General features: G+C 42.5%; 1 protein-coding gene across 2 annotated transcripts in view; it reads left to right on the forward strand.

Annotated features, from left to right (window-relative positions):
- The first annotated feature begins 1,583 nt into the window (after positions 1 to 1,583).
- atxn10 (ataxin 10) overlaps positions 1,584 to 14,749 on the forward strand; it is a 46,782-nt gene continuing 33,616 nt past the window's right edge. For both annotated transcript variants that reach the window (XM_049007105.1, XM_049007106.1), the window contains exons 1-3: positions 1,584 to 1,723; positions 2,123 to 2,314; positions 5,760 to 5,845. In XM_049007105.1, the coding sequence (XP_048863062.1) occupies positions 1,593 to 1,723; positions 2,123 to 2,314; positions 5,760 to 5,845 (409 nt within the window). In that variant the 5' untranslated portion in view covers positions 1,584 to 1,592. The remainder of the gene's footprint in view (positions 1,724 to 2,122; positions 2,315 to 5,759; positions 5,846 to 14,749) is intronic.

The following is a 14,749-nucleotide window of genomic DNA, read 5'->3' on the forward strand; positions in this document are numbered from 1 at the left end:
ACCCTTTGAAAACCTTTCCCGCATCATTAAATGAAAATATGACAATGGAGACCCAAAACTGTTGAGCAGTTTAAATCCTATATAAGGCAAGAATGGGATAACATTTCATCTTCAAAATTCCAGCAACTGATATCCTTAATTCCCAAACATTTACAGAGTGTTGTTAGAAGAAGTGGTGATGCAGCACATGGGGTATGCCCCTATCCCAACTTTTTTGAAATGTTGCTGGCATCTAATTATATATTTGTGATAGATAAAAAAAAAAAAAAGTTTCAACAGTTGATGTGTTGTCTTTGTTGTATTTGCAATTACATGTGGGTTCGTGTTGATTTGTAAATTACTGTATTGTTTTAATGAACATTTTATATAGCATTCCAGCTATTTCGGAAACAGGGTAGTATGTATATATTGTAGTGTCTGATGGATGTGGGTAGTGCAGCAGCAACAAAAGATGAGTAGACTTGCTTGATTGTTCTTTAATTTAGCTCCTAAAAGGACTGACCCAACCTAACACTGAAACACCAGGAGGTCGAATGCTGGACTGTAAGATACACGCGGTGGGTAATTTTATCTTTTCCCTTGTTTTTCTTAATAAAACTCAGCCTTTTGTTCAAGCTATCTGACAGCTAATTGCAGTGTGCTACATCAATACTGTTCCATTCCTGTTTGAATGCTTCCCACAGCTAGTCATGGCTCCTAAATTTTCTGCCAACAAGTTTGGCCTTGGTATGTGTCCATATATTCTCTATGGGGTTAAGATCTGGTGACTGACTAAGCCAAAACATCACTATCAGTGAATGGCATTCAAACGATGAATTTGTTGTTTTTGCTGTGTGTGCTGGGGCATTATTTTGATAATGGTCACTTGTCAGTCATTTTCACTACACATCTCGTTAAAGCTTGGAAGCAACCATTTCCGTAATATATTGTGGTCCTCCTTTGCGTTAATGGACTTTTCACATCGCACCAGCTCACCAATAGCAGATGCAGCGAACACCGCCTTACTATTATTCCACCTCCACCATGTTTCACAATGGTGGACAGGCGTTCTGGGTAGAATTTCTCACTTGACTTACGAAGACAGCGTACGGAAGCATCGGTACGCAGCTCACAACCTAACTCATCACTCCAGAGAACACGCGAAAACCGTGTTTGCCCAGTATTTTTTCCCAGCAGTGTGCGTGTGTTTTGATATGATGGTCACTTTATAAAGCGAAATTAGTGAACAGTGAAAGTCTTAAAATTACAGCGGTTTAAATTTCATCACATTGACGGTACACAGCGTTATGATTTGGAAGTTACTAACCACAAAATCCCACGAAGTTTCTATTTGAAGGACCTATGTTTCAGCTGGTGATAGGGATATGCATCAGTTGTATGGTTTTTAAGATGTTTGAAAACAAGCTCAACCGGCTTCTAATATCAGTCAAACTTTTTCAAATATACAAATTACATTTACACAATCGGAAATTCACGCTCTGAAAATATTGCACCGCGAATGAGTGAACAGAATTATATACTAAGTTACCGCCTCTTTGCTGTCAGCCAATGGCATTACAGAAAACATACGGGAACTCGAACTGACAACAAAGATGGCGGCGCCCGCTGAAAACGTGATGGATTTCTCTGTCAAACTTAATGAAGTTAATAATGAAGATTTTGATAACAGACACTTGTACATTTTACAGAGTTTAACGAAGGCTTTTCGGGAGCCGGAGTTTAGGTAATAAATTGTTTCTTTTTACAAATAACAGTAGTTTGTGAACATGAAATATAGTGTGCAAATTATCTAATGGGAATTTGAGCATTTAGTGTACTAACACATCATGCAACGGATTTCGCTTGTTGGTGTAATGACAGTCGTCTTTTACCTCTTCCTTGACATTAAAATAGCATCCTACTTGCCACAGGAAACGAGCCTGTGGATTCACTTGACAGTCAGGCTTATTTATTTCTCTTTTATTTTTACACGGAGTTATTCTTCCTACAGGACACCTTTTATTGTCGTATTTTTGTAGTAACAGAACCGTAATAATATCGAAATTAGGAATTTCGTTGTTTTTTTTTAACAATATATTTTTATTCTCATGCAACCTAAGCAAGCGAGTTGGATCTGTTTCAGATGCTGCGTGGAAAAAGATGTTCTCCGGACGATGATGGAGGTCTTATCAAAGCTATTTGAGGAGATACGTGTTCTAAGCCAACAGGAGCTGGCGTCGGACCTAGGATGTTTGTGCTTGCATCTTACAGCAGAGTGTTTCCGAAGTCAGCGAAACGCCTGCGTGCAGTGCTCTCGCAACCAGACCTTAATGAGGTAGGATAAGAGCTTCGGAATTCCGGTCTTTCCGTATCACTCAATTTGTGATTAAAAGCATTGCGTTTATGTGGCCTTCCGTATTTTTTGGGAAAAAAATAAAACGAAATGAAATAAATGCATTTTATTTTTTCTGTGAGTAGGGGGTTATAAACTGAACCTAGCCTCTTCAGTCTTTTTATGTGCGTCACTCGTACGTCGCTTTGGACAAACGTGTCTGTCTATCTGACTGACAGACTGACTAAACAAATATATATGCTATAATGACCCAAAGTAATAAATAAATTTCTAGCAATTATTATGTTAAACTTTTGAGTAACCATTCATGTAAAAGCTGCCATACTGAGATACATAGACTTGAATATGTCAGACCCAAACTCACTAAAAAAAAAAGAGTGAATTTCTTTATCACATAAATTAAGAACAGTTAGCTAGTGCTGTATTGGGGGAAAATGCACGAAAACCTCTATTTGCTTGCTCATGCCTGAGAATGTAATTTTAGTTAAGTTACTTAATTTGTTGTGATTAAATGAGGTGTAAAATTATATATTTAAATTAAGAATCAAGATTTATCATCCATTTTTATTCTGTCATCAGTACCTATCACTGGGGTCTGTGAGGTTTTTTGTTTCTTTTTGAATCTGCAGTTTAATATGTCTCATTCAGTTCTGCTTTAGTTGCAAAGATCTTTTTTGTTGTTCCCTTTTTCAGACATGGGGGGGCGGGGGGCTGAAAAACAAAGAAATATGACCCATTTGATTTATTTTTAAATCGCAATTTTGAGCAGAGGGAGTCTGTCACATTGAATTCCAAGATGTGTAAATTTAAAATTAAATTTAAATTTACTGCATATCTAGGCCACATGTATGAAATCGGGTATGCCCCATGTTTATGTGTGGCCGTGTTTGGTGTTCCAGGCACACATTGGGACAGTACTCGGAAACGGGGAAATGGTAAACTTTGGATGACAGACTTCAAAGCCAGGTGCAGTCTTTCCTGCCCCTTCCACTGCCTTCCATTCAGGATTCCGTGCCAGCTATAGCATTAAAAAATTAAGTTGCATGCAACAATCAAATGTCTAAAACTGCAACCACTTCTGATTATTTGTGAAAAAACAAGATTTTGCATTTTTCTTCTCAAAAGTATCTTAACTTGTTCTTGTTCCTGTTGACTTTCAGTTTGGCTAGGGAACTGGCTGGTTTATCACGAGGGACTGGGCTGAAACTTGAACTGTCATCTTCCTTACAGCTGACGGTTTGCTGATCTTGGATCAGTTTTGATATCTCACAACCTGAAATGTGTGCTTTGGTGTCATAGCTTGGTTATACCGATTGTCTGAAGAGTTCAGACAATGCCTTTGCCAGCACGAAAAAAAAACATGGAGGCAGTCAGAGTAGCTCAGGGCATCCAGATCACTTAGGAGGAATTGCTTTGTCCCACAGTGGGGAGTCGATGTCTGTGTTAGTTTGAAATTGGTATGCAGTATGCATTACATATATAGGCATTTTATGTCGCCTAGCCCTTATTGACGACAGTTTGAGGGTCTCGGGCAGGTGGTGGTTGTGGTTTAGACTGAGAACTCTTCTATATCTTCAGTTAGGATTTGATCACTTGGACACCAAAGTCATGAGAATGACCATCCTCACCAAATATTGATCTTTCCTGTAAACAAGGGGATCTTTTCTCAATAATACCAGCACAGTGACTTGTTTTTTTTTTGAAGTGGGCTTCGACACCCCCCCTCCAAACCTTGAGTTTTGCCCTATCTCTGATGCCTGGTCTTGGAGCCAGAGTCAGGCATGTTCTCGCCACCTCTGTCAGAAGCTGGCCTCCTTTTCTGCATCTGTTTGTTTCTAACAGGGGCTTTTCAAATAAAACTCCTGACTTTCTGGGGTATTTCTCAAATTCCTCGGCAGTGACTCACAATACTTTTTCATTTTGTGGCCGTTTCCCATGGAAAATGAAGCCGGCGTAGACGACTGCTTTTTTTTCCACCGCTTCTTTGTCTTGGAGATGAAATGAAAAATGGAATGGCTCTCGCTCATGTTCTCCTCACCACAATTGAGTGCAGGCCGTCTGTGTCTCTGTGGCCGCTTGAGGCGGGGGTGCCTGAGCCCCTCACTGCTTTTGTTGCCCCGTCTGATGTCTGATGGGGGGAAAAATGCAGTTTGGCGCAGCATTTGACTGTCAGCGCCTGCTCTCCGGAAGCCAGAGTTAAAAGTACACGTTTCCCGTGTCATCTAGCATTATGAAGGACATGTGACAACAGGCATGACTAGTGATAAGAGTAATGCCTCCAGTTCTGTTGGTCTTAATTTCTGAATATGTATTAAATATGTAGTGAATGATCTCCCTCATTCTCCCTGCTCTCCAGACACTGAATATTACAGCTACGATATTGATTCTGAAACTGCGGGTAATGCAGACATCAACAGCATTTTTGTGTCATCACATGGTGAACTGCTCTCCAACTGTGCCTCGAAATGCCAGGCTTTGACGTATTGGACCTAATGGTGCTTTAGCTTTGTTTTTATTCACAAAATACCACAAGTTTTCTGTCGTTTCAGGTTGGTATGTTAATCGGTGGAAGACTTAGATTGGGAAGGGGGGCACTATTGACCACCAGTTGACCTACTGCATGATGATCAGCATATCATGACCTTCTGTACCCGTCTTTGTCAAGCAAACTCTTTCTTTAATAATCTCATTCAAGTAAAATCCTAAACTCAGAACAAACTCATGCCCAGTGATGTAACTTTCAGGTTGGTTAAGCATTCGAAGAATTAATCAACCTGTTAACCTTTGATAATGCAGTAGGTCATTGTCCTTTTTTACAGTATTCAAGAAACTTAAACATTCAAGAAAATGTTGACAAGCAAATTGACAGCAATGTGTTTTTAGTTTATGTGCGTGTGAAGAAATGATTTTTTTGTTCTATGTGTCTATGTTTTCTTTTTTATTTTGATTTAATGATGTTCATATGTATTTGTTCCTTAAAAGCTCCACTGTGTATTTCACCAGATGTTGCCACCCTCAACCCGCTGCGACACACTCACATACATACACCCACACACAGTCATGCAGAAACTCAGTCGTGGTCACACACGGACCACATGTGTATCTCCTCACCTCAGGACCATTAGAATCTCCGGCCACTGTATGGACAGGCAGTCTTTATATAACCCCCAGACCATGAGCTACTGCTCAAGACGGCCTTTCTCATCCAGCAGGGTGAAAACAGTCGAAAGCATGGCTCTGTACCCCTGGATCAAGCACCCATCCCTCCAGACCAGCTGCCAGAACAGATTTAGGGCCTGAAGATATGCATTTTAAACTAATTTTCCTTTCCCTCCCTATAAAAAAATTGTCAGAAAATGCATTACCCAGATATTGGAATCACAGATTAGTCTGATCTTAATTAAATATGCTTGTTTTTCTTCACCAGAGATCTGGGATTCATTAAAGTGTCACTCAGTCATCTTACCATGCTCCTCAAGCTTCAGCTGGAGAACGCAGACCGCCAGTTTGAGGGTGAGCCCATCTGTTTCCTCGAGTTGCTCGTGCTTTGATTTTAGTTGCTCTCCTCCATCCTGCTTGGGGTAAAAGGGTAATGGCTATTAGATTATGGACTGTGTGAAACCTGCTGATTCTTGAAATAAGAAGAGTTCCTGTATATATATCATGAGCATGACAGTCGATGGTATAGTAGAGTAAGGTGTGTGTGGCTTTTTGTTTTGGCTTATGGCCATACCAGCAAGAACCTTACTCCTGGGGCACTTGGACATGCAGTCTTTTAGCCATTGGCTCGTGTTTTTAGGGTTGGAACTGGTGGAGCTCAGAATGAGAGCCACGGGAGCTGTTGTAGTCCACTCTGATTATCAGACAACCTCTCTTAATGTCCGGTCCCGGTCTGTGGCTTTATGGAGCAGCTCAGAGTGACACTCTGGACTCCGGGTTTGAAATACTTTCGGATCCCCTCTGCCAAGTTGGGGCACTGTGTAAATGTAGATAGAAACAGAATGTAATGATTTACAAATCATAAACACCCATATCAGCACGAACCCGCAAATAGAACAAAAGGCAACATATCAAATTTTGTTTTATGACAAATATATGCTCAATTTGAATTTGATGCTGCCGGCACATTTAAAAAAAGCTGGTAAAGAAGCATGTTTACCATTGTGTTGCATCGCCTCTCATTTTAACAACATTCTGTAAAAGTTTGGGAACTAGAGTTTTCAAAGTGAAATGTTGTCCCATTCTTGCTGATATAGGATTTTAGCTGCTCAACATTTCGGGGTCTCCTTTGTCATATTTTTCGTTTCAAGATGGACCAAAAGTTTTCTGTGAGTGACAGGTCTGGATTGTAGGCAGGCCAGTCTAGCACCCAGACCTTTCTACTACAGAGCCATGCTATTGTAATGTGTGCTTAATGCGTTATGGCATTGTCTTGCTGAAATATTCAAGGCCTTCACTGGAAAAAAACATTGTCAGGCTGGCAGAATGTATTGCTCCAAAACCTGTATATATTGTTTAGCATTATTGGTGCCTTCACAGATGTGCAAGCTACCCAAGCCATGGGAACTAATGCACCCCCATACAATCATGGATGCTGGCTTTTAAACTGTCTGGTGATAACAAGCTGGATGGTCCTTCTCCTCTTTAATCCAGAAGACGCAGTGTCCAAAAATAATTTGATATTTTTATTCCTCAGACCAGAGGACAATTTTCCATTTGCCTCCGTCTTAAATGAGCTCAGGCCCTGAGAAGTCGGCGGCATTTCTGGATCAAGTTCAGATATGGTTTCTTCTGTGTATGGTAGAGCCAGCTGAGGACCCAAATATCACAGCTATCCAGTATTGGTTTTCGGCCTTATCTCTTGCCTACAGAGATTTCTCCGGATTCTCTGAATTTTTTAATGGATCGTAGATGATGAAATCCCCAAATTCTTTGCAATATTACGTTGCAGAATAGCTTTCTTAATGCAACAATTTATCTGCCCACGTAGTCTTTTGCAGAGTGGTGAGCCTCTCCCCATCTTAACTGCACAGAGACTCTGCCTATCTGAAAGGCTCTTTTTAAGCCAAATAATTCTACTGACCTATTACCAATTAACCTCTCATAAATTAGTTGTGAGATTTTCAACCAGCTGTTTTGTTTTAGCATTATACAACTTTTACAGTTATTGTTGCTCCTGTCCCAACTTCTGTGAAATGTGTTGCTGGCATCAAATTCAAATTTAGCATATATTTCTCATAAAACAAAAAGTCTTAGTTTCAATATCTGATATATTGTCTATGATCTATTTTTTATTAAATATAAAAAATATTTATATATTGGCTTTTTATAATTTGCAGATCATTGCATTCTGTTTTCATGTACATTTTACACATCATCCCAGCTTTTTTGAAAATGGGGCTGTACTTTCAACCTTTTATTCAGCTTCTTCTTCTGCAGCAGAATGAAAGGGAATACTGTCCCAGAGACAGTAGAGTGGCACCCACTGTGGAAGGGGGTGCAAGCTGCAGAGCACCCCATGCTATGTTATGGTATAGGGGTGTTTTCCAGACAGTGCTGCAGCCTTAGGGGGACCCAGGCCGGGCCTCACTGGGATGGGGCCACCACGGATTATTGGGCACAGTCTGCTTTGTCTGAATCTCTGCTTTGTAATTTCCATGAAAGGAAATAAGGTCTGCATGACGTCGGTAAACAAGACTGTCTTTTGGAATCATTGTGATGATATTCATATCGTACACTCAGGGCGATCCCCCAGGGCATGATGGGTAGAGCGTGTGAGAGGTGAACAAGCGGAAGGCTTTCCCATTCACAAGAGCTCTGCGTTTTGTTTCCGTGGTAATGTATAATATGCTTAATTGTACGGTGGTCACCCACAGACTATAAATAGATAGGAAGACCACACGGTTTGAGTCAAAGCCGCAAGTGTTATCCTCAAGAGGAGCCCCATTCTCAGGCCTGTTTTTTCTTGCCATTGTTGTTGCTACGGTTTGATATTGGAAATGACGTGCTTCGGCACTGCCCGCAGTTCAGGATGCCGGAGCGGCTTGCACTCCTTCATGTGGCCTTCAACCTCATCCCTCCATTTCAAAGCACCCGGGCCATTTCTTCCAGTATTAAGGGAGCGCTCGGCTTTTCCCATAATGCCTTTCTCTCCTCAGCCCTACCACCAAAGAGTCTTTCATTGTGGGGCACAGACAAGGGGTGCAACGAACATCATGTGTTGGAGCTCCCCTCTGTCCATAGGATGCCAAACTAGGAGCGGTATGCCTGAAGCAATGGGAAAGCTCAGTGCTCCAGATTTCGGCCAAGATTTAGGAGACGAGCCCGGCGCTTATCTGTGGCGGGAGAAGAACCGGAACTGTAGGACGCCATGGCTTATGGTCAATGGTCCTCTTGGTTGAGTCGTGGCCCCCACCCCAATTGCCACGTTCAAATTAGCTGTGGTTGGCTTCGCTTCAGATGCAGGCCCATCCACGCAAATACCTCTCCCCACCTCTCCCCTGGGCCCTTGGGCCGGGGGAAACCACACGCCGGGGTCAAGCGCCGCTCCGAGAGACCAGCCAGACCCATAATTTTGCTTTTGTTCCTGATGTAGCCTCAATGCCTCAAATTTAAAGATTCAAACTGTGCTGGAAAGGTCATTGAGAAAAAAAATGCGCACACATACAAAAATGGAGTTGCATATTTTGGCATAGCTGGGGGAGTACCGTGCGTGTGCGCGCGTGCGCACGTGCTTGCGTGTGTGTACATGCACATGCAGGCTGTAACCGTAATGATAAGTAGTACTTGTCAAAACCACTGACCATTACACCCAATTGTAATTTTCCATTTTTACCACATATTTTGGCCTGCTGCAGTGCTGCCCCGTTCCAGAATGTTCCGTCTGTGGGGGCCCTTTAAATAGGTGCAATGCCATTGCACTGTCACTGTTTATATTGCATTAACAACACTCCCACTTTTCATTCTGAGTGGGGATTTTTCTATAGGGGCCATGATTAATGTTCCCGGTGGTAAAATTTGCCAAGCAGAGGGAGAATTGATCACACAACCTGGATTCCATTGTAGTTTAGTTCAAATACAGACCAGAATCCACCAATTGGTGATCACTGCTTTAAGGTACACTTTATGGACATAAGTATTGGGACATCTGGCCATTACACAAACAGGAACTGTTACATATATGACATCCCATTCTAAATACATAAGCATCAATATGGAGTCGGTCCCCCTTTGGAGATATAATAGCTGCCACTCTTCTGAGAAGGATTTCCGCAAGATTTTGGTGTGTGGGCAAAACTTCCCAAAGACATTCACCCAGAAGTGCATTTGTGACTTCAGGCACTGCTGTTGGGCATGAAGGCCTGGCTCACAATCACAATTCTAGTTTAAAGGTGTTCAGTCAGGTTGAGTTCAGGGCTCTGTGCAGGCTACTCAAGTTCTTCCACACTAAACTTACCCAAACATGCCTTTATGGACATTACTTTGTGCAATGGGGACTTCCCCAAACTGTTCCCACAAAGTTGGAAGCATAGAATTGTCCAAAATGTATTGGTATGTTGAAGCATTAAGAATTCCCTTCACTGGATCTAAGGACCCAAGCCCAACAGCCCCGTTCCATTAACCCTCCTCTACCAAATTTACAGTTGACATAATGAAGTTAGGCAGCTAATGTTCTCCTGGCATCCGCCAAATCGTGATTCGTCACTCCACAGAACATGTTTCCACTGCTCCAGTCTCCAGCGGTGGTGTACTTTACACCACTCCATTCGACACTTGGCATTGCACTTGGTGATATGAGGCATGTATGAAGCTGCTCAGCAATGGATGCCCACTCCATGAAGCTCCCAGTGCACAGTTTTTGTTAAAGAGGAAGTTTGGAACTCTGTAGTTACTGAGTCAACAGAGCATTGGCAACTTTTACACACTCTGCACCTCAGCACTAGGCAACTCTGATGGCTGAGTTTCTATTCCTAAATGCTTCCACTTTGCAATAATAGCACATACCGTTGACCGTAGAATATATTGCAGGGAAGAAATTTTATGAACTGACTTATTGCAAAGGTGGTATCCTGTGACAGTACCACGCTTGAATTCACTGAGCTCTTCAAAATGACCCATTCACAAATGTTTGTAAACCTTCATGCCTAGGTGCTTGATTTTTATACACCTGTGGCAATGGGTCTGAATGAAACACCTGAATTCAATGATTAAGAGGTCAATATTTTTATCCATACAATATACCATATGCTTGCCATAAGCCCCTGTTGGATGAGAAGCCTTCACATGCTCTCTGTTTATGAAATCAGTTTTACATCCACTCTTGGAAAGGAGACCTTTTATTGGATACTCCTTGGCCATCAAAGAGCAATGACAGGCTCCAGCTGTGACCAGTCTATTTATTCATACCTTACAGACGAGGGTGTCACTTCTCGCTAAAGCCAGCGGTCTAGCAGTTTCCCTGCAGGTGCTGGCTTGCCCAATGTTTCCTCTGGTAACGTTTCTCCGTGGCAGCCCAGGACGCCAAAGTCTTTGCCGCCACGGCAAAAAACATTTATCCAGCCAATCAATCATCTAATCCAGTGCCTTGGTGACTGGCTTGGGAAGGTCTGATTCCCATCCCCACATGCATGCATGACAGAATTCAGCTGGCTAACGGCACTAATAGGCTATATTATGTTGTCATTCAGTAGATGCTCTTATAAAGCTCTACCAAAATGAGCTTTGGTATTTTCCAAGAGAAAAAGAACAGATGAGATAATTAGCCACGATGCATCTCTCTCCTTACTGTCTTATACCTTGTTCACACACACGCACACACACACAAACCTGTTTATATATCATTGTTTTACCATTACGGTGCCATGTGGGAATGGCAGCAAAACGGTAAAGTATACCTGGTTTTTTTATCTAGTAACATTAGTGGTAACTTGTTGATACGGCTCTAGTATGAAAGCGAAACTGTAACAGATTACTGTGTTTGAAATGGGTAAAGGGGGGACTTTTCCCCTTTATTCATTGTATTAATATCAGTCCAACACCCGTTACTTTACTGTGAGAATGAAAATTTAGTATTTATCCTGTGTTGTTTTTACTTGATATATTAACAGGTTACTGGGAGGGGGTTACTGGGAGAGACGCCCTTCCCAAAACAAACCTGCTAAGTCTGTTACATACACAGTTAGGCTGCACGCAGTGCAGTTAGGCTGTCATGTTGTTGAGTGAAACTGACTGCCTCATCCATCCATCCATCCATTTTTCAAACCGCTTATCCTACCGGGTCGCGGGGGGTCTGGAGCCTATCCCGGAAGCAATGGGCACGAGGCAGGGAACAACCCAGGATGGGGGGAGGGCAGCCCATCGCAGTGGCACACTCACGCACCAGTCACTCACACATGCACACCTATGGGCAATTTAGCATGGGGGAAACCGGAGTACCCCAAGGAAACTCCACGACGACATGGGGAGAACATGCAAACTCCACACACATGTAACCCAGGCGGGGACTCGAACCCGGGTCCCAGAGGTGTGAGGCAACAGTGCTAACCACTGCACCACCATGCCGCCCCCTGACTGCCTCAATTTAACAAAAAAGTAGTTGTCCAAATTCAATTCAGAATAACTGTATTTGTCCCTGAGGGGCAATTAAAGGCACTTATAACTGTCACTGAAAATTAACTAGCATATATTAATTCATATAATTATATAATTGTTTAGTGTTTGTTTAACTCAATAGGCAGAGGGATCATGCCATCACTAAAATACAGTAATTATAATTATTGTTATTATTATTATTATTATTATTATTATAAAAGATATGTACATTAATAGTCTGATATTGTCCCCACCCCCTGAAACACAGGACGCCTGTGTATGTTTTTGCCTCCTGAGCTATGGCGTCTCCTTTCTGCATACACAGAGCCATACTTCATTGTGCCCCTGTATTGACCTCTTGTGGACAGCTGCCCTTGTAACACTCCAGCTATCCTGGTCGGCATGTCCTGATTCATTTGCCGTGGTTGTGTGTGACATGAGCAAGAATGTCATAATGCACAGTCATTTTTCATAATTTCTTGCGGTCATGTCCTGGGGATGGCCGTAGCTCCAACCTACAGCTTCCTCAGCGCAAAACAGACCATTTCCTGTGAGAGCCTGCCATGAAATGCCCCTGAGTTCCTAACCTCAGGCTTGTGAGATTGCTTGTGCCTTTGGCTGTTGGCTTTTTCTGACTGTGATCCTGTGCTTATCGGTCCCCAAAAAGCTGCAGTCGTCAGTCAGTCCTGATGGGTTCACCATCTGTCTGGTGCATCGCTTTAGGTTTCTTACCGCTATTATTAAAACGTTACCTTGATGGCTGTGTACCTCGTACCCAAATAATTTGTCCCCTCGACTGCAGTTGTTACTTTCCCAGTGCACCCTGAAGGGGGTGCTATGCCAGATTCTTGGCCCATTCTTCCACGGAGTATTTATGCACTGCAGACATTTTGGGGTTTATAAGCTTGAGTGGCTCCTTTTGGGATGCCTCTTTCAGTAGCGTCTCAGTATTAGAGCAAGCTATGTTACCACAGCTGGCTCTAATATTGAGATGCTACTGAAGGACCTGTGGCCTGTACTACGAAGCAGGGTTACTGGCTTATCGGGGTAACTTGTTGGATTTAGGATAGTCTGGGCAAAAATGTAAGTGAACGAATATGAAGTTTAAAACTGTGGTACCTTAAATCCGATACCCTGATAAGCCAGTAACCCTGCTTCATAGTTCAGGCCAGTGATTATCTGTATCAGGTGTGTTAAATTAGGGCTGCAGCTAAACTTTACAGGGTGGTAGCTCCCCAGGAGCAAGAATGAGCAGTCCTGATTTAGATGCACAGCCCTGCTCTAGTTGGTCTTCATTTCATGGACCAGTGGCCTGATGCTATCCTGTCATTCTTGGGGATGAAATGGAATTTGTGGTCTTCTTAATGAGTCGTCTCAGGTGCTTTTTCAGGGAAGCATCCTCAAACTATGATTTTGTGGATCACTGGGATGAGGTTCTTACTGTGGAATGTGGTATCTGGTTATTACCAGACATTATGGAGCCCACATCAGGTCTAGTGTTTCACTTTTTACTCATCTGCCTGTAGAACATCATTCCAGAGCTTGTGGGGATCACACAGGTGGTGGTTGGCCTGCTGGAGCTAAGCGTTCCCATTCTAAGTGAGTTTTGGTTTCCCTTTACTGCTCCTGCCATGAATCCTGTTTTCTTCTGGCATCTTTCTGGTGGAGTGAGGAGTGCTGACCTCAGTGGCAGTGAGAGAGGTCTTGTGGATTCCTGGATGGTGTTTTAGGGTTCTTTGTGACTTCCTGGATGATTTTACGCCTTGCGTTTTGGAGAGAGTTTGGGAGGCAGGCCAGTCCTCAGAAGATTCAGTACTCTCTTAACCCTCTGGGGTCTAGGGGTAGGGAACACATTTTCACTGACTGGGGCATGGTCACACATTTCATTCAATATCGTAAACTTAATTCATGGCAAATAAATTATTTGTTATATATTTGTTAAAGTTTGTAATTTGACATCAAAGTGTAGACATTGCAAAATGCAGTTTGGAACACTTGCAGAAACATTATAAAAGTACATAGTAAGCAATGGTGGCAGTTTGTTTTGATCCCAGATATCTGATCACCAAAGTCTTGGCTACATGAAGATGACTAAATGGTGTAGTTGCAACATTCAGTTAGATAAATAAATAAGAAAAACCGAACTCAGTCACTATTTCTGGGCTCCTTTCATTGAATATGTAGCAACCTGTGTAAGCATGAGCCATTGACACCTGGCCACCACCACCCCCCCCTTTATGGTGCTGATAGGGATGTATCTGGATCGCGTTACACCGTTGCGTTGTTCATCAAATTACCATGCGGATGCGATGTGAATACGCGGAAATGCAGCTATTTATAATGTGAATTGCGATCTTCGGGTGAGGGCGGTGCTACACGCCCCCGATGCAGGTAAAACGAAGAAAGGTGACACCGTTTACTTTTTTGCCGATGTGACCTAATTTTAAAAATACTTACTTAATACTTCTGACAATGGATGTTTTGAAGAGAAGACAGATAACAGATTTCGCCAGTTTCTTTTTCATGTTTCTATAATAGGATTTCAGCGAGTTATGAACTGAAATACACAAGAAAGATACGTGGCGTCGCTAGTGATGCTGTCGACTTCAGAGGGTTATACTTTGGTACTATAAAGGACTGACTGCGGTTCAACACCGTCCCAGAGCCTTTGCAATGACTTTCTAACCCTCAACAGACTGATAGGCATCATCAACATTTTTCCCTAGATATCTTCTCTTACCTTGGATGTTGAAGGCCAAGTGAAAACTCAAGTCTAGTTCGACTAGGTTGAGCAATGACTTTTTCCACAATGGAAGGTATGATCAC

Source organism: Brienomyrus brachyistius, chromosome 3, assembly GCF_023856365.1.
Source record: "Brienomyrus brachyistius isolate T26 chromosome 3, BBRACH_0.4, whole genome shotgun sequence".
Taxonomy (NCBI): Eukaryota; Metazoa; Chordata; class Actinopteri; order Osteoglossiformes; family Mormyridae; genus Brienomyrus; species Brienomyrus brachyistius.